Source organism: Equus caballus, chromosome 7, assembly GCF_041296265.1.
Source record: "Equus caballus isolate H_3958 breed thoroughbred chromosome 7, TB-T2T, whole genome shotgun sequence".
Lineage (NCBI taxonomy): Eukaryota > Metazoa > Chordata > Mammalia > Perissodactyla > Equidae > Equus > Equus caballus.
This window is the reverse complement of record NC_091690.1, coordinates 89,240,745-89,262,628: the sequence shown is the minus strand read 5'-3', so window position 1 is coordinate 89,262,628 and position 21,884 is coordinate 89,240,745. Positions and strand designations below refer to the sequence as shown.

The window sequence follows — 21,884 nt, the reverse complement described above, 5'->3', positions numbered from 1 at the left end:
ATTTCCATCACACCATAAAGATCTCTACTTTTCCTTTGCAGTCAAACTGGCCTATTCCCACCCTTAGCCCCAGATCTGCCTAATTGGCCTATTTTGCTGAGTCGAGATGATCTTACAGACCCCAGATAATCCAGGACCAGACTCCCAGTGAACATGAACCTGAGGCATATACTATGTATGTGTTATCGGTGAGCCAAGTATGTCCAGGCTGGGTCTGTATGCGAAGAATTCCTTCATTCATCCACTGAGCAAAACATAGCCGGCTTCCCTACTTGAGCTTATTATCTAAATGGGGCAAAAGCGGGAACCGGTGGCCTCTATACATGGCACGCGTGCATCAGTGTAGGAGGTGAACACACAGCATGCGCCAGGACGTGATGAGTAATGTGTATCCCAGAGGACCAGCCAGTGTCGTGTGCGCCTGCGCAGCTTTACGAGCGCCTAGAAACGAGTAACCGAAACCCCGCTCGAGACCTGGCGGTTCTGCTGTTGGGACGCCGCCGTCTCGGACCTGAGCGTCCACCCGCGACACCCAGCGAACCCAGGCTTGGTAGGTAACCCCCCCACCCCTTCGCCTTCCATACCAAGAGCTCATTAGGAGCCCCCAGATCGTCAGGCCGCGCGACAGGACTACCAAGGAATCCGTTCTCCCCCTTAGCCACACCCCGCAGTTTACTAGGCCGCGTCTCCTTGGTCGGTGAAGAGCTTAGTCCCGCCCCTTCAAACTACGTCAGCAGCCACGTACCACGTTTCTACGTGTCTCGAGCCTAAAAGCGGAAGTTACGCACGGACTCGCGAGCGATGCGGCGGACCTGAAAGGATATAGGCCGCGGGAGGAAAGGGGGCGGTCCGACGGCATTGGAAGGCGCCGGAAGTGGTGGTGCTGAGGAGGGGTGGAAGAGGGGTGGGAGAGGGGTGGGCCAGGCAGCTCACTCGGCTGTAGCTGGGCGCCTCGGTAAGGCGCTCTCGCTCCGCTGCGAGATCCTGGTCTCTCCCCTCGGCCAGCATGGATTTCAGGGAAATTCTCCTGATAGCTTCCAAAGGACAGGGTGTCAACAACGTACCGGTGAGTATCAGCTGGGGCGCCGCTGTAGGAGACCCTCATCTTTAAGTTGCGAATGTGTGGCCCGCGGAACTTCCAGGCATCCGCCTATCGGCTCGGGAGGGGAAAGACCTGAACGCCTTGTTTCCTTTTCTTGGGCATGTACTCCTGGGAACTCGGGGTGAAGGGGGGTTCGAGACACGAGGCGGCAGGGTTTTGCCGGCTCAGTCACCCCTGCAACGAGGACTTGGCGGTTTGGGTGTTTCAGAGTTGCGCGAGAGCTGGTGAGGCCAGCTGTGCCTGGCACATCGTGGAATCTAGCGCTAGTAGTTTCTGGCTTCGGCAGAAACTTCAGCCCAAAGGTTGCGGGAAAACCACATATGTTGGGGAGTTCAGGGGTTTTAGAGACTTGCCCTGATAGCCTTTTGGCTGATTTCCCGCCGGTTTTCCGGTCAAACATTTAGTGGTTTCCCGAACAAGTTCTCTTGATTTGTGGCCCCACCCACTCAGCCAACGAGTTGATTAAATTATCGCCTACCAAAGGGGGAGTATCGCCTTTGGTACTGGGAGGAGAAATTGAGCGGATTCCACGAAATGCTTGGCCAACAGAATGGGTGAGCTAGTTTTCAGCTTCCGTTTACTTGTGGTTTTTCAGATTTGTCTTTGTTTAAAATCTAGGTCCCATTTACTCAGTAATGTTTGCCAGTTCGCTACTATTCGCAGAGCGGTGCAAGACTTTTAAAATCTTAAGTGCTGAAGTGGGGGAGAGTGCCTGGTTTGCGGCGTTGTTGCTGTTTTGCATAAACTAATCATTTCTGGATCCTCAGTTGGTACCCACAGCACAGCTGTAAACCGATAAATTGCATTGTGATACCTGCGGTTTGAGCACTGAGGTGTAGAACTCAAACAGCTCTCTGTTAAAGTCAATTCAGCTGGAATTTATTGAGCTCTCACTATGTGCTCTGCGTTTCTTGGATTTTTGTATATTGCAATGCTATTTTTCCCCCTCTGCTGTGCTTTTCTTGTCTTCTTTTACCCTTTTAAAGATATTGATCTGAACGTAGTAAAATAACTGATAAATAAGTGGTATTCATCAGTTTATTATTTATCTATTGTTCATCTCCCATCTCAGGTACTCTGAATGATCATTCTCCCAGGCCATGAGTCATAAGCGCTGCAGGTTGAAGTTATGGCCTTAAACCTTCGAAACCTTAAGCAAGAGAATTACTTTCTGCATCTGTAAATTTCCTAGACAAAATAATATTGAATCTGGTAACCATACCTCTTTGCATAATTAGGTCCATTTTTCATTCTCGATCTCCCTGAATTTCAGTGGAGGTCAAAGATAGATAATACTAGCTTTGGTGCCCTGGAATATTCTATGGAAGAATCAGAACCAAGTTAGTCATTTCTTATTCTAAAAACCAATAGCTGCTGGGAGAAAAACAGATATTCCTAGAGCAGCGTTTGTCTATATTTCAGAATATGTACATTATCTGTCGATCTATCTATGATTGGAATATCAGATTGGAACTAAAAGGGGAAACCGGTAAATTGGTGAGGTCATTTAAAATTTAACAGGTGAATATAGGTGTATATTTTATGAAAGCGTGCTTTTCCCTGCCCACCCCCGCAAAAGTTAGTAAGCTTGATTAGGTTAGCAGCCTTATAATCCTTAGTTTACATCAGATGAAAGTATGTTACGATAGAAACTATTGAGGAATAGAGCAAGACTGTACGATTTAAATTAAATTTAATCCATGATTTTGCTTTAACTTGATTCAACTAATTATTCTAAGTAATTTTCTTTATCAGCTCAAAGTAAAGCCTTTTAGAGCACACCATCAGTGCAAACAATGGATATAAGGCCCAGGAAAACTGAACCTTTCTCCAGGATTCTTCTTTTTAAGTTGACACATTCTTACAAAATATATATATTTTTGGGGAAAAAGGGGAAAGAGACACATTCTTAGAAAATATATATATTTTTAAATTTTGGACACTTGTAAAACATACAGAATGTTAACACATATCTATATGTCCACATCCCATATTTAATACATATTAACATTTTGCCATATTCATATTTTTTAGAAGAAATAAAGCCTAATTGATACTGCTGAAGTGTCTCCTAGCCCCTTATTTCCTTTGGGAAATAGGAATATGTGAAGTATAACACATATAGTATAATAGATTATTATAAAGCAAGAATCCTTATAAACCACCATTCAAGTCAACAATCAACATTTCAAGCCACACACACACACACACACACACCCCCCCTGCTTGACATAGACTTTTATTGATTGATTGACCGTGTGAGAACCACAGGGGCTTTGCAGAATTGTCAGCTGTAGCTCCATCCCTCTCTAGTGCTTGGTTCATTTTTTCCTTTTTAGCCAACTTCTCCCCCACCTTCTATTTGGATCTTATCAGAGCTACCATTCAGATTTTAGTCTTCAGAGTTCCTATGTCAGACCTTTGCTACAGAAAGGAAATACAATGACTAGCGTTGATTAGACTAAAATCCAAAGGAGGCTAAAATGTAAAACACCCATACAGCCACTTTGAACTCTTTGCAGGGCTTTATTTTTAAGAGGTGTCTATTGTATCTGGCTTGAGAAGCAATGAACATTTCCCTAGTCAGACATCTTTCTTTTCTTCTCTGTTGTTTCTTTTAAAGGGAGATAGTTATCTTTATAATGTTTTAGTTAAAGGAAGGATTGCATCATGCCTAGAAATATTAAGCACTCTATCATTTCCCGCTGGAAAACTGAATACAAAATAACAGCTGATCAAGTGGTGTAACTAGTCGTCATTAGCTCTGTTTATATTTAAAGGAGAAAAGATATTTTTGGTAAGCTTGCACTTAAGATTTTTCTCCCTGGGTTCCTCTAGCAAAAACAAATTGGTTGTCTTGTTTTGATAGAATAATAGAGCTGAGAATATGGATTCTTGGAGATTTCAAGTAGCTGTAATTGATGGCTTATAGTGCATGAGACAAGTTACATGGTCTTTCTCACAGTCAGACTGAGAAAATCATCCCAGACAAGATACTGTAGCTCTGGTGTGACCCTCAAATCAAAAAGTAAAGGGGAAGCCTTCATGTGGTACCAGATATATAAGGATTTGGAGGGCTAGAGCCCCTTGAGGATAAGAAAATATAGGTACTGAAAATGGAACCCAGGGATTTTAATTGAGGTGGCAAATTCAGATGTCTTCAAGGGCCAGGTAGTAAGTTCCTGAAGTAGTCTGGATATAAAATGATAGGTGCCAAGCTCCATGTATTCAAAAGAAGCCTACTATTTGTTACAGTAGTTATATTTCCTTTTAAAGAACAGAAAAAAGTTTCTGCAGGCAGTCCCTTTGTAACCCTTGATCTATGGTGCATTACAACTGGATTGCTCCCCACTCTGGGATCTGAGGATGACTCTCCAGTACCTGGGGCAGCTTTGGATTTATAGCCTAGAGCAGTATTTCTCAAGCAGTGCTTTAGGGAGAGGGTCCTTTAGAAACTACTGCTCCCACAGAGCTTCTGTTATTTCTCTTCCCCCTCCGTACCTAGAGAATCCCTTTCTGAACAATAATGATAATAACAAAAACAGTTAACATTTATAGTGCTCACTCTGTGCCAGGCACTTTCTCAGCAGTTTATATATTTTAAGTAATTTAATCACCATAATAACCATATAAGGAAGGTTGTTTTACAGATGAGGAAACTGAGACCTGGAGAGACGAAGAAACTTGCCCAAAGTCACACAGTTAAGAAGTGACAGGGCTAGTAGTGGCAGAGCAGAGAATCTAATCCAGGCAGACTGGCTCCAGAGTTCTTGCTCTTAATCACAACCCTATGTTGAATAAGGAGTGTGTATTGGATATGGGGTGGTGAGGAATGTTGTCATGTATATAGCCTGAACCCATCCAGCTCCCTACTCCCAACCCCAGCCTAATACAGCCTGGGGCAGTAACTTGTTGGTGTTTCTATGACACTTCTCAGTGTACAATAAAGTCAGATGTCAAAGAGGCAGGTGGAAATTAGGGAATGGCATTTAAGATTGAGGTTAGAGCTAGAGATGAAGGTGTTGAGATTAAATTAGAAGTGAGGCATGTTGTAGAGGGAACACTTTTGGACCCAAGTCAAGAAACCTAGATTCTAATTCGGAGTCTGCTATAAACTGTGTGAGTGACAGCCAATAAATACACCGTTGTCCTTTTGGGGCCATTTCTAACATAGGGGTTGGACTAGAGGATCTGAAGTACCTATCTGATGTTAATTCTATAATCAGCTGTATTTTATAAACATAGTGATAGTCAATTTTACATTTAACCCCATAGCAATCCTGACTAGCATGCTTTTTGGTTATTTTTCACTCACTTAACCACCCAGCTAAGCAAGCCTAATGCAAACCATTGGTTTTCCAGGCCTGCATTCATTCCCTGAGTATGATGCTTTGAGAAGATTTTAGAAATCGAGAGGTGATTATTAAAGTTAAGGATGTATTCTTTGAATATTCTTTTTTTTTTTAAGAAGGGGAAGCTCACCCCTAATGTTTTTTTTTTCAAGATTGGCACCTGAGCTAACAACTGTTGCCAATCTTTTTTTTTTCATTCTGCTTTTTCTCCCCAATCCCCCCAGTATATAGTTGTATATTTTAGTTGTGGGTCCTTCTAGTTGTAGTACATGGGATGCCGCCTCAGCATGGCCCGATGAGTGGTGCCATGTCCGCACCCAGGATCCGAACCAGACAAACCCTGGGCCGCCGAAGCAGAGTGCGCGAACTTAACCACTGGGCCACGGGACCGGCCCCCTCTTTGAATATTCTTAACTTCTAATTCTCACCAATCATAAATCTCTAATGTAAAACACTCAGGAAATTTTATATTTTCTACAATTACAATAATATGTTATCTCCTGAGTGAAGAACGGCTTTTAAGCAGGGATTGACTCTTGAGTCCAGTATAACATATTTGGTGAACACATATTCCCAGACTGAAAGCTCCTTATTTTCTTAATCAGACCGTGACAGTATAGTTTCAATGCAAGGGACACATATGTTCAAAGTGTCTTAATGTTTTCTAGGTCTTTGGGCTTCAGAATTACAAATCTTGGCAAAATCTCTGATGCTGTATTTAAATGGCAGAAGCTTCACTATTGTGGATCATTCATTGGGGTCCCACAGAGTGACTGAGTTGGCTTGCAGTATAATAAAATGGATACACTTAGGATAAAAGAAACTCTTGTCCAGCTGCTTTTCATAAAGCTGAAACAATGAAGCAGCCTGGTGCCTTGAATCAGATTCAGATTTGGTGGGTGCATCTTTATGTGCTGCTGCCAGAGCTAAATGTGACCATCTGATGCAGGAGAAAGTGCCAAATAATCCTTCTGCCTTATTACATAGAATATAATGTAATCCCAGCCTGAGGCTTTTTTTTTTTTAAAACATGGTTCTCTACTAGGGGTTGGGGAGTGTCTAGTAAAATACTCTGTTACAACAAATCTTTTGATGTGCGGGCTTGACTGCAACTCCTTTTTCAAAGGTCTAGCCTGCTCGCTGCTGGATGTTAGGAAGATCTATAGTGATACCCGAGAGAAATGAAAACACATATTCACACAAAAACTTGTACACAAATGTTCAGAGCAGGATTATTCATAATAGCCAAAAAGTAGAAACAATCCAAATATCCATCAACTGATGACTAGATAAACAAAATGTGGTATATAGCCATACAATGAAATATTATTCAGCCATGAAAAGGATTGAAGTACTGATACACATTACAACACAAACCTTGAAAACATTATGCTAAGTGAAAGAGGCAAGACACAAAAGGCCACTGTTATCAGTCAGGGTTCTCCAGAGAAACAAAACCAATAGCATTTCTTTTACGGAATTGGGTCACTTAATTGTGGGGGCTGGCAAATCTGAAATTTGTGGGGCAGGCCAGCAGTCTGGAAACTCAGCTGGGTTAATGCTGTAGTCTTGAGGTAGAATTATTTCTCCAAGAAACCTCTTTTTGCTCTTAGGCCTTCGATTGATGACGCCTACCCACATTGTAGAGGGTCATCCGCTTTACCTAAAGTTAGCTGATTGTAGATATTAACCACATCTGCACAACACCTGGATTGGTGTTTGATTAAATAACTAGATATTATAGCCTAGCCAAGTTGACACACAGAACTGGCCATCACAGCCACATATTGTATGATTCAGTTTTTTTCTTTCAAAGTTTTTATTTGAGCCAAAATAATACACTTCAAGTTATTAGAAAAGTCAATACTGACAACAGAATAAAATTATATTACCACTATTTAAATTTACTTACATAATTATAAGTAAATTTACTTACATAAATTGTCATTTTTAGAGTTCTAGGTATATTCTATTTTAACTCTAAAATAATTAAAATGATACCTTTTCTGAAACATTTAATAGTCATAGAAACTAATTTCTTAATTTTATTTGAGCCACAGAAATAGTTATAATTTCTCAGTTCAAGGATGTTAGGAACCAACTTACAGAACATTCAGCAAAAGATAGTCTCTTGGCCTTTGAAGGTGTCTTATTTCCAGACTTAATATTAGAGTCAAGTAAAAATTAAAAGGGTTTTCAAAATGGAGAAATCTTATGTATTTTGTATAATCACTTAACTGTATAGTTATTTATCTATAGTCTATAGATTTTACCTTATTTTATGGTACATACATATCACTATGTAATGGTGCACTGAGTGTGTGATTTCATTTACATGAAATGTCCAGAATTTGCAAGTCCATAGAGACAGAAAGTAGATTAGTGGTTGCCAGGGGCTGAGGGGAGGCGGGGAATGGGCAGTGACTGCTAAAGGATGAGGAGTTTTGAGGATTGTCGCGATGTTCTGGAATCATAGTGGTGATGGTTGTACAACTCTGAATACACTAAAAACCAATGCAGTGTACATATTAAATGGGTGGACCTTATGGTATGTGGATTAAATCTCAATAAAAATGTTGAGGAAGAACGTCATCATCGTCATCATCTGTGGAGACCCAGCCCTTTTTTTGCCCCAGATTTCTAGGTTTTGACCTAAACTTTGTCTTAAGAGAATATTTTAGTATTCTCCTGATAGCTGCTTTTGAGTGCATTTTCAAGCTACAGAGGATGTAAGAAACCATTAATTATGACTCAGCTCATTCAGTAAATAAGATTAAGTTTCATCAAGTAGGACCTTGCTCTACTTAAAATATTTCCTAGCAGACCCATGAAATAAGGCATTTTATAGATTTATTGAATTGCTTCTGCATCATAGGGACAGGACAAAAGGACTGCAAAATTGTTGGGGTAAATGTGAGGCCAGCTTAATAAGTATCCTTAAGGATTAGAAGTGTTAAAAAAAAAAAAAAGCTGAATTTGATGGGGCTGGCCCCGTGGCCGAGTGGTTAAGTTCACGCACTCCGCTGCAGGCGGCCCAGTGTTTCGTTGGTTCGAATCCTGGGTGTGGACATGGCACTGCTCATCAAACCACGCTGAGGCAGCGTCCCACATGCCACAACTAGAAGGACCTATAACGAAGAATATACAGCTATGTCTTGGGGGGCTTTGGGGAGAAAAAAGGAAAAAAATAAAATCTTTAAAAAAAAAAGCTGAATTTGAAATTGGCATGCAAATTAATGGAAATAGGCGTATACTTTGAAAAAAGCTAAAAGTAATCTTTACAGTTCTCTTCTGAGTGAATCTCAGAATCCCATCCCTTGTTTCTTCCTCGTGTTCTGCCTTTCCTGTGTTTATGTTCCTTAGTTGCTGTTTCCTAAAATGTGGTACATATACCTCTGGCTCTACCAAGAGTTTAGGTGATACCCAAATATTTTTATTCTAATAGTTATATATTTAAAAAAAAATAGTTATATATTTTGATATGATTTGGAAAAATATTACTAGCCTTTCAAGCCAGTCATTTCATTGATATCATTCCTTGAGGTAAAGCTGTAATAAGTCATGGTGTGAGGTCTATGTATTTTCTTAAAATTAGTAAATAATAATACAGGTGATTTACTAAAAGGGCAAAAATCATGAAGTGGGTATGTGAATGACTGAGGCTTAGTAAACACTCTGTTAAACTGTGCCCCATTGACACTGTTGTTTTCCCTTTGGGTGTCCATATTCAGTTGAGAGTAGTTTTCCTACTAGTCACATCCCATTACCTATGGCTTGAAATCCCAGGTTAGGAAGAAAGATGTCTGTCCTGAAATCAAGTTAAGAAGTGCTCATTGCTGTAATATCTAGATAACAAACCAATTCTATTTTAAATAATTAACACTAATGTGTATATTGGCATTTTTCTGGGGGAAATCCTGTATAAGCTTTGATTTGGCAGGTGTATCTATGGGCTATATAGTTGGCAGGAAAATCTTAAATCTTGGCAACAAAAAAAATCCATGCCTCCTCCTCTTAGAAGTGTGCGTGATGGGGTGGAGGGAGTGTGTGCCTCTGCTAAGGAGTCTGTATATGTCCTTTGCAACTTGAATCATATTCTTGGTGGCTATTCCTTTATGAAAATCTGGGCTTCTTGTGGATAAGGCCTTTGTCTGAGGCTCTTGTAAACCAGGGCAATTTTATACATCTGGTTAGGTAAGCAAGTCTCTCTCCTCACTCTCCCTTTCCCTCTCCTTTTCTCCTGTAAATGTTGGGCCCCAATCCACTATGGAAATTGTCTACAACTAAATTTACAGAGAGGTGGACTTAGTAAAGGTTCTCATTGTGACCCAGCCAGGGTGACTGGGCAGGGAGCCTGGATGCTCTGTCTTGGGATTTCTCTGTCTGGGATGTGTCAGGTCTCAGCATTGCTGTCACGCAAGATTCTCAGGTTGGATTAGGGCCTGCTTCCTTGGCCAGCTGCCTCACTGGTAGCCTAACTTAGCTGAAACGTCCAGCCTGTTTCAAGATGCCGTGTATTTGGCAACCTCAGAGTAAGCATGGATCCTTTGGCTTTCCTCCAGGAATTTCGTGCACATTTTGGGAGTCATTTCTTTGCTTCCTGAATAGCTCAATTTGTTCTCAGAAGTGAGTATTTCTTTTTTAACTAGTACAGCAACAGGTTCAGTGGATAAGAATGTCATCCACCTAACAAGATGAAAGAGGGAGAGCACTTTAAAAGCCTCTTTCCTAGCCCATAATTTAATGTGGGATGGTCCTGGAGATGAGTCATCCTGGTCTGAGTTATTAGCTCTGTTGTCATACTCCCATAAAATAGATACTTAGAAAATGGAAATGTTTTTCCTTTCATAGTTCAAATTAACAGTAGTCTAGTTTTAGTCATTTCCCAATTCAGTTACACAAAAAAGTGAAACCCAGAGAAATACCATCTGTGCCAGAATAATGTTAGCACTCTTTGGGTGATATGGAAACCTGTCTAAAAGAGTTTGTGTGGCAAATTACTATTTAATAAACATAAGAGCTACAGCTCAAGGTTACAGAGAATTCGTCTCTTCTTGCTGCTTAGATTTCTTTGAAATACTTTTTAACTGTGATTTGCCACCAGCCTTTGCTTACGGTCAAAGTAAAATCTCAGTGTTTTGTGTTGTAAGCAAAATAACCTATGAAGCTATGAGTCCCTACTAGAAGATCATCTAGAGTAGGGTAATCAGAGAAATCACTGGTCAGTAGTAGTTTTTTCTGCTTGTTTGAAAATTTTGAAGAAGGCTAATTTTTTAAATCAGAATTTTAAAACACTCGATTTGTTCTAAGTGGTGATTTTTTTAGTCCCCCTATCCAGGTACCTTTTTGGGAAAATAGTCTGCAAATAGTATTTCTCTAAATTGTTGATTTATGCATTATTTGGGATGTTACAAAGAAACTCTCCACCTAAAAATAGTCCTTCATAATCATATTTAGCCTGAAATTTTATGGCTAAGCTTTAACGTGGGTTATATGATCTCGTAATTATTCAGAATAGGTTTTTCAGTCAACATTTAAATCTCTCTATTGCTTGGTACAGTGCCTTACACCTAATAGACGATGTATTTTTAAAGTTGAATTGCTAATAAGTTTTCTGTTTTTATTTTTAGAAAAGATATAGTTTGGCCGTGGGGCCTCCCAAAAAAGATCCAAAAGTTAAGGGTGTCCAGTCAGCAGCCGTACAGGCTTTTCTCAGAAGAAAACAAGAGGAGGTCAGACGAAAAGGTATGTATCCGTAGCCTTGTTCTCAATTTTAAAGTCTGCCATCTTCACAACTAGCTCATACTTAACCAGTGGATGTTTGTAATAACATAACAGGCTAATGGATTTGTTGTATATGTGTCTTAGTCAACTGTATTTATACCATTTACATATTCTTATGGTGATCATTTGCATGGATATTATCTTTTATTCTTTCTTAAAAGCTTTTTCGGGATAGTGGCCATGTCTTCTAATTGGCCATGGCACGTCCCCAATGAGAACTCCATTCTGAATCTGCTTCTACCTATTTTGTATTTTAATTGTCTAAAAATTATTTTTAAGAGTGCTATCTAAAAGGTTAAAATAGGGACAATTTTGAAAAACCAGTAAACTCAAGAAGTAGTTTTACTTCATGCAGATGTTAAGGAAACTGATTCAATAAGTTTAAGTATTCACTGATTCATAATAACAATTGCTCAGTGGGTACTAATGGTCCCTTCAACTTGGTATATTTATTTGGTATGAACTATTTTCTATATTTAAAGCTAAAAGCCAAGTCTCTCACTTGCTTAGTCATACAGAAAAACCCATATGTGGCCCACTCATTATGTAAAGATGACTCAATTGATACTTGCTCGAATGACTTCCTCATTTGATTCCTAGATGTCTTTAAACTATAACTTGAATGTTGCTCGTGTTTGGGCCATGTGCTAACTTCAGATGAACATACTGTTATCTTGAGACCTGAAATAATATGTTCCTGTTTGCTCCCTTTTAGCCTTAGAAGAAAAAAAGAGAAAAGAAGAACTAGTGAAAAAGCGAATTGAGCTAAAACATGACAAGAAAGCAAGAGCTATGGCCAAGAGGACAAAGGATAATTTCCATGGCTACAATGGAATTCCTGTTGAGGAAAAGTCAAAGAAGAGGCAGGTGGTGGAAAGCCACACTAGCCAGGGAACAGACCAAGAGTACGAGATGGAAGAAGAGGATGAATACTTAGAATATAATCAAGCAGAGTCAGAGTATGAGGAAGAGCAAGAACCTCCCAAAGTTGAAAGCAAACCAAAGGTCCCCGTTAAAAGTGCCCCACCACTCATGAACTTCACTGATCTGCTGAGGCTGGCTGAGAAAAAGCAGCATGAACCAGTGGAGATTAAGGTAGTGAAGAAAACAGAAGAACGGCCTATGACTGCAGAGGAACTTAGGGAGCGAGAATTTCTTGAACGAAAGCATAGGAAAAAGAGGCCTGAGACAGATGCGAGACTACCTCCAATCAAAAAGGCACCCTCTCAGAAAGACAGTGTGGGCACAAAACTTAGCAAGGTTTCTGGGGACAAGCATCCTTCTTCCAAGGGTACTCCCCTTCCTCATGCTGAGAAGAAATCCAGACCCAGCATAGGGAATGACAAACACTTAGGTTTGTCTTCATCTAAATCCATGCCAGGAGAGAGGACCAAAGCAGGATCTGGCAAATGCTCCCAGCCCTCGCTTCGTGAGGGCCATGACAGACCTGTCTTCAATGGGGCTGGAAAGACCCACTCAAGCACCTCCTCACCACATGTCCCAAAGACTCCTGCTAAAGGGACTCAGAAATCTGCTACTGAGCACAAAGCCAAAAAATCTCCTCCCTATCCTAGCCATTCCAGGCCTGGGCCCACGGTCACCCCACACAATAAGGCTAAGAGTCCAGGTGTCAGGCAGCCAGGCAGCAGCTCCAGCTCAGCCCCTGGGCGGCCCAGTGCAGGAACTGCCCGGCCCACACTTAGTTCTGGCCCCCTGCCCAGGCGCCAGAATGGCAGCTCCAGCTTAGGACCTGAGCGATCAGTCAGTGGGACCAAGAAGCCAGCCAGTGACTTGCATCCCTCTGGACGGATAGTCAGTGGTACACGTGGCCCTGGACGACCTGTAAGCAGCTCAAGTGGTCCTGGGCGACCCATGAGTGGCTCGGGTGGTTCTGGGAGACCTGTGGGCAGCTCTGGTGGCCCTGGGCGGCCTGTGAGCAGTCCACGTGACCTTCAACGACCAATGAGCGGCTCAGGCCCCCTTGGGCGGTCAGTGAGTGGCCCTGGGCGATCAGTAAGTGGCTCGGTTCCAGCTGGACGGACTTTCAGTAGTTCAGGGCCTGGAAGACCAGTGAGCAGCTTGGGACCTGGGCGAACAGTTAGTAGCTCAGGTCCCCCCCTGAAGCCCAAGTGCACTGTTGTCTCAGAAACAGTTTCTTCCAAGAATATCATTAGCCGGTCCAGCAATGGACAGATGAATGGAATGAAGCCTTCCTTAGCTGGCTACAGATCTGCCCAAGGTAAAATTGCCTGTCATCCTAAGAGTATGTATTTGTCACTAGGAAATTGGAAAGAATACTTTGTTTCCCACAACCAGAGACTCTGTAACTCGTCTCTGTGCTAATGTCCTCTTGTGTTGACAGAATCCTGATGTTTTGTCTTTCCTGTGCCTGAGAGTTCCTTTAGTGATCATGGCTTGGGAAAGGCTTTAGAAAGAGACTTATCTCGGGCCCTCTGTGTTCACCTCTGTAGTGCCTTCCAGTACAATAAACCTAGCTATGCGATTTGTAAGACAGGGTGAGTGTGTATGCTCTGTATGGTTCATTGAATGAATTCACCTTTACCTTTTCAGGACTAGAGAGACGTGTCTTCAGGGATTGGAGTGTATTTCTCAGCTTCAAGCCTTTTCGTGCATTATTTATTCGTCAAATATTTCAGTACTCACGATGTGCCAGGAACTGTTTTAGCCTGCCCTTGTGATTCTCCTCCTTATAGTGGGCAACATCAAGGTCCTAGCTACTAGTCCTTTAGGAAGCTACTGTCCCAAAGTATGGGATCATTGGTGGTACCTACTAGCTGCTAGGTCATAGTTTTTCATGGTAATAAGCATTTGTTAAAGCATTTGTTAGGCACCATGGAGAATATAAAAAGAAACGAAAGACAGGATTCCATTTTTGATTGACACAACTGGGGACAGAGGATGCTACTGGCATCCAGTAGACAGAGCCCAGAGATGCTGCTATTACTCTACATTGTCAAGACAGCCTCCTCTCGCAAAGACTTATCTGCCCAAAGTGTTAGTAGTGCTGAAGTTGAGAAACTCTGAGCTAAGGAGACAAGCCACACAGAATAACAAAAGGAGTGTCTGTAATCAAGGACTAGAAAGCAGTTGTTCCCAGATGCTGGCCTATTGATCAGTGCCTGTCTTTTGCAGATTTTTTAATCAGTCTTGGCAAAATGACAAAAGTAAGGATAATGTAATGAGTTTTTCTTAAAGTCAGACTTACTCAGTTTAAACAGTTATCCATGATTCTGAGAATCTTTCATACTTTGTTGGGCTTTTAAAAATTTAATGAAATTACGGTGATACTAAATGGTTGGCTACCACCTTTGGTGTCTTTTCTTGGCAAAAATAAAAGTTAGTGATCCTATAGCTATTAATGATTTTTTAAAGAAATTTTATCAGTCTTCTTTTTTTTTTTTTAAGGTATGCTTTTTTTGGTGAGGAAGATTGGCCCTAAACTAACATCCATTGCCAATCTTCCTCTTTTTTTTTTTCCTCCCCAAATCCCCAGTACGTAGTTGTATATCCTAGTTATAGGTCATTCTAACTTTTCTATGTAGGACACCGCCACAGCATGGCTTGATGAGTGGTGTGTAGGTCTGTGCCCAGCATCTGAACTGGCAAACCCCGGGCCACTGAAGCAGAGCATGCAAACTTAACCACTCAGCCATGGGGCCGGCCCCTTATGAGTCTTTTAAATCCAGGAGAATGGGAACTACTAAGCTAGAAAATTTAGCAGACACTTCCAGTAAGCCTTGCGATAAAGAGGAATTCTGTTCTTTGTGGATAATGTGAAGCAGGAGGGATGATGTAGTAGTGACTGCATGCTCTGGGCCAGCTGGCCAGCTCTGGTTTTGGAGGTCACCATCTCAATGAGTTCTCCAAATCCCAGCTTACATAGAACTTGGCTGGGAATATTTTCAATTTTAATGCCTGTTTATAAATAATGGTGTTTCTATTCTTAGGTCCTCAAAGGCCTCCCTTCCCTAGTGGTTACAAAAGGCAGCGAGAATATGAAGAGGAGGAAGATGATGATGAATATGACTCTGAAATGGAAGATTTTATTGAAGATGAAGGAGAGCCTCAGGAAGAAATATCCAAGCACATTAGAGAAATCTTTGGCTATGACCGAAAAAAGTAAGGCTGAAGAAGATTTGGATATATACACTTTTTATTTTTTATTTAATTCATTCATTTTTTGAGGAAGATTAGCCCTGAGCTAACATCTGCCGCCAATCCTCCTCTTTTTGCTGAGGAAGACTGGCCCTGAGCTAACATCCATGCCCATCTTCCTCTACTTTATAGGTGGGACGCCGGCCACAGCATGGCTTGCCAAGCGGTGCCATGTCTGCACGGGGGGGATCTGAACTGGGGAACTCTGGGCCGCCGAAGTGGAACGTGCGAACTTAACCCTGCGCCACCAGGCCGGCCCCTACACATTTTATTTTGAATAATTGATGCTCTGGGGAAAAATAAACATTAATAGTAGAGGCATCAAATACAATTCCTAACTAGGAATCTTTGGATGATTGTTTAGATGTACTCTTTTGGCACTTAATTAATTCAGAATTATTTGTGTAGTTACTTGCACGAGGGCCCAAAAATGTCCCTTTTTCATCTGTTGTCCTTATATATATTTAGTGAGAGTGAAGCAGCTTGGTGTAGTAGAAATAGATTGGCTGTGAAATCAGAAAGACATCCACAGAGCTATGTTGAAAGCTGGTCTGATCTGACAGCTGCTTTTCTTTGGTATAAAAAGCTTGGCTACTCACAAGTGTGGTCCCTGGACAGCAGTATGGGATGACGTTACCTGGGAGCTTGTTAGAGATGCAGGCTCCTGGGCCTCACCTCAGATCTACTGGATCCAAATCGGCTTTATAAGGTTCCCAGGCAATTCATAGGCACATTAAAATTTGAGAAGCACTGGTATAGAGGAGAGATCAGAGTCTGAATGGAAGTCCCACCACTTACTAACTGGGTAACCGTGAGTAAATTATTTTTAGATTGGCATTTGCAAGAATTGCATGAGGTAGTATATATGTGAAACAGAAGGGTCTTAGCACAGTTCCTGACGGTCAACATGGCTACCGCCTTCGAGCCATGGCTATGAGAAGTTAGAAGGCAATCTGAAGAAAAGGCCTTTTTTTAAAAGACATTAAGTAGAAGAAAAAAAACTGGATTAAAAATTAGATCTAAAAATCTAATCTTAGTGTCATTAGCTAGCTATATGTTCTTGGTCAAGCCATTGACTTGTCTGCTTCAGTCTCCTCTGTTCTAAAATCCTTCCCTACCTCATGATGGTCATGAAGCTCAAATGAGATTAATATATACAAAGTATTTTTCATGTATCTTATGCTTTCAGGATTTTGGTATAAACTCGTATAATTTGCGGTGAGTCAGCTGAGTAAGCACTGTTGGATTGGAACATTCATCTTCACTGGTACCTTCTGGGAGTAATAAGGGCTCATTTATTTTGTCTTTACTTCAGAAACCCACCTCTATCCATCTCTGCCCTCTTCACTCCCTGCCAAGCAAAGAGGAGTAATCCTAAGTGTATGTTTGATTTAGGTATAAAGATGTGGATTTTAAAAACAGGAGGATGCAGTTCCTTTAGAAAATGGAATTTTTGTTCTTTTTAACAACTTTGATTTCCTCTTATCAGATACAAAGATGAAAGTGATTATGCCTTACGTTACATGGAGAGTAGTTGGAAAGAGCAGCAGAAGGAAGAAGCAAAGAGGTAAGTGCAGAGCCTCGCACGTTTGTGCAGACGCGGCCTAAGAGTCCTTTCTGTTTGCTGCTTCCGTTGCACCATTGGGAGCAGGGCTTCAGGCCATGCAGTTCTGAATTCCAGCCGTGATGACTTGCTGGGGGGCTTTAGATAAATTCCTTAGCCTTCCTAAATCAGTTTTCTTATCTGTAAAATGAGAATATACTGTTTCTACTCACTGGGTACTGCGAGGATTCAGACGGTGCGCACACGTTGCCTGGCGCAGGGCCTCCCCCGTGCAGGCACACAGTAAATGTGCAGCGTGCGCTTGTTTTCCCTTTCCCCATCCTTAATTCCCTTCACACATCAGACACGTCTCGTCCTGCTAACCTGTCCACTGCTGGCCACAGAGACCTGATTTGTGATGTGAAATTCCCTCTGACTCCTGTTTGGCTACCTGATAGCAAATTAATGAGGGTTTTTCGGGTAGGGGTAACAAGTGATTACTTGGTTTATAATAGTAATTTGGGGAAATAATTCACCTCAGTCTCAAGCCAGAATATTAAAACCTCTTTCTCCCTCTTGTCCTCCCTCCTGTAATGAGTTAAAATATCAAACTGAAGTGTTGAGAAGGGACAAAAATAGAATGTTACTTTATTTTTTGAATAAATGTTTCTTGTTCTTTATTTTTAAGCACTGTCGAGACAAACAATTTATATTTTATTACTTTAATGGGAATATTGGTGTTTTGTGTTGAGGTTGTATGTGAGGTCTTTTTTCCACTATAATTTTAGTCAGTGGCAGTAGCTTCTGGTAAAAATATTCCTGTTAGTCTGTTTTCAATGGTAAAGCCTTAAGGCATTTTGAGGGCATCAGCACTCCTTGTGAGCTCCCAGTAGAAATTTCATTGTTGCTTTTTAAAGAAGGTGGTAATTTCACGTATACTGACAAACACCCTCTCCCCCCCTTTTTTTTCTTTTAACAGTTTAAGACTAGGTATGCAAGAAGACTTGGAGGAAATGAGACGTGAAGAAGAAGAAATGAGACGTCGTAAGGCCAAGAAGCTGAAGAGGCATTAGCTGCTGCTTTTATTTATTTTTGTGAAATTCTGGAGACACTCTGCTGCAAGGACTTGCTGCCTTCAGACTGAAGAAGCCCCCTTAGCATTTTAGATTTATACTTGGGTACTCAAGGAGAAGGAATGTATACTGTCATTTGCAGGCTGTCATTTGAGCATAAAGTATTTTCGGATACTTTCCAGGGTGAAATCTGTAATGCAGATGATATAATGCCCAGTGAGTGCTCTTATCAAGTTAACTGTCCACAGGTGCCAGCCTTGATCCTGATGAGCTATGCACTCTAATGTGGGGCCGCTCACCAGTCAGCCGATCTTATAATATTCCTTTGCTACTTTAAAAAGGAAAAAAAAAAGGATTGCCTCTTGACTTACATAATTCTGCTGATGTGTGAGTAGGGCTCTGCCCGGCTCCCAATCAAACTTTGTCTTTTTATGAGGAACCTGGCCCTTCCATGAATGTTGCCAGCAATAAAGTGACCTGTCCTAATCTATGTTTGGATTGAGAACTTGAAAATGTGGACTTTATAATTATCATATGGATGTCATCTCTGTGACTTTGAAGTAAAAAGTAGAATAAATTATATTGTATTCTGCATTTTTCATGGATTGGATGCTGAGCATTCTTATTCACTAATTTAGGTGATTAGGCAATTAACAAAAATCTTTCCAAGTTAAAATACATGTCATTTAGTATAAGAATATTCTTTTCCAAGTTTTCCTTTTAGATTTACTGTTATGTTGGCTTTAATGTAAAATAGACAAGGTCACTGTGCTGATTTTTATCTAAAAAATTCATTTTTATATTGAAGAAAAAATATTTTATTCAAACATTAGACTTGGAAGAGGAATACTTTAAAACATGAGGAGGTAACATGTGAGGCTCCCTCTTCTCCATGCCCCTCCCCCAGGAAAAGATATTTTGGAATCCAAGGTGCCCTTGTACCTCTTGATGTTAACGGCTGCATTTTTATCTTCAATTCCTTAGCAATTAATGGCAAAAACCAAAAACTAAATTCATGTGTCTCAAGAGCACCACCTTCTCTCTTTGCCCATGTTGCACTTTTATTTCAAACTATGCACTGTGAAGAGATGTTTTCCCAGGTAGAAAACGATGTTCCCTACTACTGGTGTTCTACTGGGCTGTGGAACTTTCTTCATTTTCACCTTCAAGTCATATCTATAGACTTGATAGCTCTTAAGCCTCAAGTCCAGGCAATTCCAATCAGGCTGAACTGTGTTCTGGCTGGAGAGAAACCAAGTCTCAAGGAAAATCAACAGAAAATGAGATATGATGATGCCAGAGAGCATTTGTCTTTGATTCTAAATGTGGAGGGTTCGGGACAGTGGGATATAAGCTTGTAATGAGCATTGGCTATCTGAAGCCATTGGACAGGGGGGATTAGGAAGTTGGAGAGGTTGTCCTACAGAGAATCCTTACTCTTCAACAGGTCCAAAAATTGTTTTGTGTATTCCTTTTTATCCATAAAGCTTCCTTTATTCTTCAGGTTTGGGTATTACAGGTTACCAATGTTCGCCTCCCTTAATGGGACAACCATATGACCCAGTCCCTTAAGACTTGGACTGATTTTGAATTGAATTTCAAACTTTGAAAGTGCAAGGATTTAATTTTGAAGTTGAATCCTATGAAATGTGTCTTCATCACTAGGAATAACACCCTTCCTAATGCTCCACGTAGAACTGTTACTGGTGGCAGAAAACGCTATTGACTGCCTCTCACCCAGCTCAAATACCCTCAGTGAAACTAACGGGAGTGTGATGTTCCATGTAGTAAAACAGGTTTGGAATGTTATTTCCTTTGCTGTCACTTATTTTTTTTTTCTTCAAAAGTTGTTTTCTTGGATATATTTCTTTCAATATTCAGACTCTTTGAAGTCTGTAATTACAATCAAGTGCTTGTCATGGCTGAGAGAGTTCTGGTGGCTTAAAGTTTACTAGCACTTTACTCTGATGTTGTGCAGTTATTTGTACAGAAAGGCACCAGTGTGCTAGATACAAGTTGCAGAACTTGGTAGAAGAGTCCCTATTTGTCCGTCACTTCTGAGTGCATTTCTTGTAAAGTACAGGTGTTTATTTTAGTATTCTTCATCAGCATTATAGAAGGGCACTTCTGTAGCTCATTAAAAACAAAAGTTCTGAGTAAGTCTGTTAATCTTGGCCTTGTTTCCAAATCGTGTCTTCCATTTTGTTCTGCAATTCCTGACCACTCTTACAAGAAGCTCACAAATCTTTGAAGAAACTGGAATAGGCTGTTATTTTGTCAAGGTTTACAAATTGCTTGATTTTTAATGTATCCTCTACTGTTTGATTTTCAGATTTTATTAATTCAATATTTAATAAGATGTGCCTTTTATTGGGTAATGTTAATTCACGAATGTAGTGATGTTATTTCACGATTGTAATAATGTTACATGATCAATGGGTGTGGCATTCTCCAACAGGTGATGTGAAAGGAAAGTAGTTTTCATAAAACTCATACGGCTCTGATTGCACAGTCCTGCTTGCTTTTGATGTTTCTATGTCAAAGCAAAGGGCACTTTCTTTCAAGGCTACTTTCAGAACTTGTCTTTATATTTTCTCTAAACTATAAATGCAATTATGTCCATTTGGAGGCCAGGGTACCACATGTCACAGGCAGCCTTACATGTGTGCCATGAGAAGTTTCAAAGACTGTTAACAAAAAAGAAAGTCTGTGGGAACTCAAAATTTCATTTTTTTAATGTAATCCCCAAGATTTTCTCCAAGAGATAAATTACTGTTTTGTATTTTGTAACTTAAAAGCAGCTATAAGTACATTTCTGAGATATAGCAGGAGACCAAAACATGTTTGGAAAGAGAATAAATATATGAAGAGAGACTGGTTGGTTTATTTTCAATGTGCTGAATATATTAGACTATTTATTTTGTGAGTGGATGTGATGAAATAAATATTCAGGTGTTTAGTGTATGATTAAGAGTGGGATATAGATTTCTTTGGAGTTATTAAATCCATCATGTCTTTTACATAATGGACAAATCAAGTTTAAAAAAATTTCCATAGTTTAGCTTGTTTTCTGGTGCTGTTTGACCTGCAAGAGAATCTACTTTTGCATACACAGGTGAAAGTTTTGCAATTTATGTATAAAAGAAATTGTAGGCATTAAAAATATTTTATTGATATTTTCACTGGTTTGCATTTATTTACCAAAACTCAGATATTCCTTGCTTCATCATCCTGAACATTTTTCCAGCTAGAAACCCCAGGAGACTCAGCAGACTTTGGAGACGGGCTTTGCCTCCTTACACAAACCCCTCTGTTCGTTCTCCCTCACACAGTCATGTCTGCTCAGCCCCTACCACTCAAACCTTTCCTCTCCCCTACCACCAGCTTAGAGAACTGTTCTGCTGTCAGGCACCCAAGTTAGGAGACTGTTTGCAGGTATACTCAGGGTATATAGTTCCCCTTGTCAAGAAAATGAGCAGGTTCTGGTCCCCTATCATAAAAAGAGCCTGAAATGGCTGAGAAGCTAGGAGGCAAGTGGGCACAGCCCTGCAGCCAGAGAATGGAGGCACTTAATGGAATGTTTTGAGTCTAGGTCATATAAGTAGTATTCTAAGAGATGCTAGTATCCTAGATTCAGAAATTACGAAGTTTTGCTTGTGGATTTTGAATTTTCTTTTCATAAAAAATAAAAAGGGTAATCCGGGGCTGGCCCCGTGGCCGAGTGGTTAAGTTTGCGCGCTCCACCGCAGGCGGCCCAGTGTTTCGTTGGTTCAAATCCTGGGCGCAGACATGGCACTGCTCATCAAACCATGCTGAGGCAGCATCCCACATGCCACAACTAGAAGGACCCACAA

General features: G+C 40.8%; 1 protein-coding gene across 2 annotated transcripts; it reads left to right on the top strand.

The window, feature by feature from the left end:
* The first annotated feature begins 270 nt into the window (after positions 1-270).
* Positions 271-21,212, top strand: SPTY2D1 (SPT2 chromatin protein domain containing 1). 2 transcript variants are annotated; one of them, XM_014741712.3, is made up of 6 exons: positions 271-550; positions 11,085-11,199; positions 11,954-13,477; positions 15,207-15,378; positions 16,904-16,981; positions 17,937-21,212. In XM_014741712.3, the coding sequence occupies exons 3-6, from the start codon at positions 12,031-12,033 to the stop codon at positions 18,028-18,030; spliced, it is 1,791 nt and encodes a 596-aa protein (XP_014597198.2). In that variant the 5' UTR covers positions 271-550; positions 11,085-11,199; positions 11,954-12,030; the 3' UTR covers positions 18,031-21,212. The 2 variants fall into 2 exon arrangements, with proteins under 2 accessions (XP_014597198.2, XP_001505022.2); XM_001504972.5 differs by lacking the exon at positions 271-550 and adding an exon at positions 776-1,066.
* Positions 21,213-21,884: the final 672 nt, after the last annotated feature.

Excerpts from the sequence above, each read along its gene's own strand:
- SPTY2D1 (XM_001504972.5), top strand. The coding sequence starts at position 1,007 with ATGGATTTCAGGGAAATTCTCCTGATAGCTTCCAAAGGACAGGGTGTC. Across the intron at positions 1,067-11,084 it reads AGGGTGTCAACAACGTACCG|AAAAGATATAGTTTGGCCGT; the intron begins GTGAGTATCAGC and ends TTTTATTTTTAG. Across the intron at positions 15,379-16,903 it reads TTTGGCTATGACCGAAAAAA|ATACAAAGATGAAAGTGATT; the intron begins GTAAGGCTGAAG and ends TCCTCTTATCAG.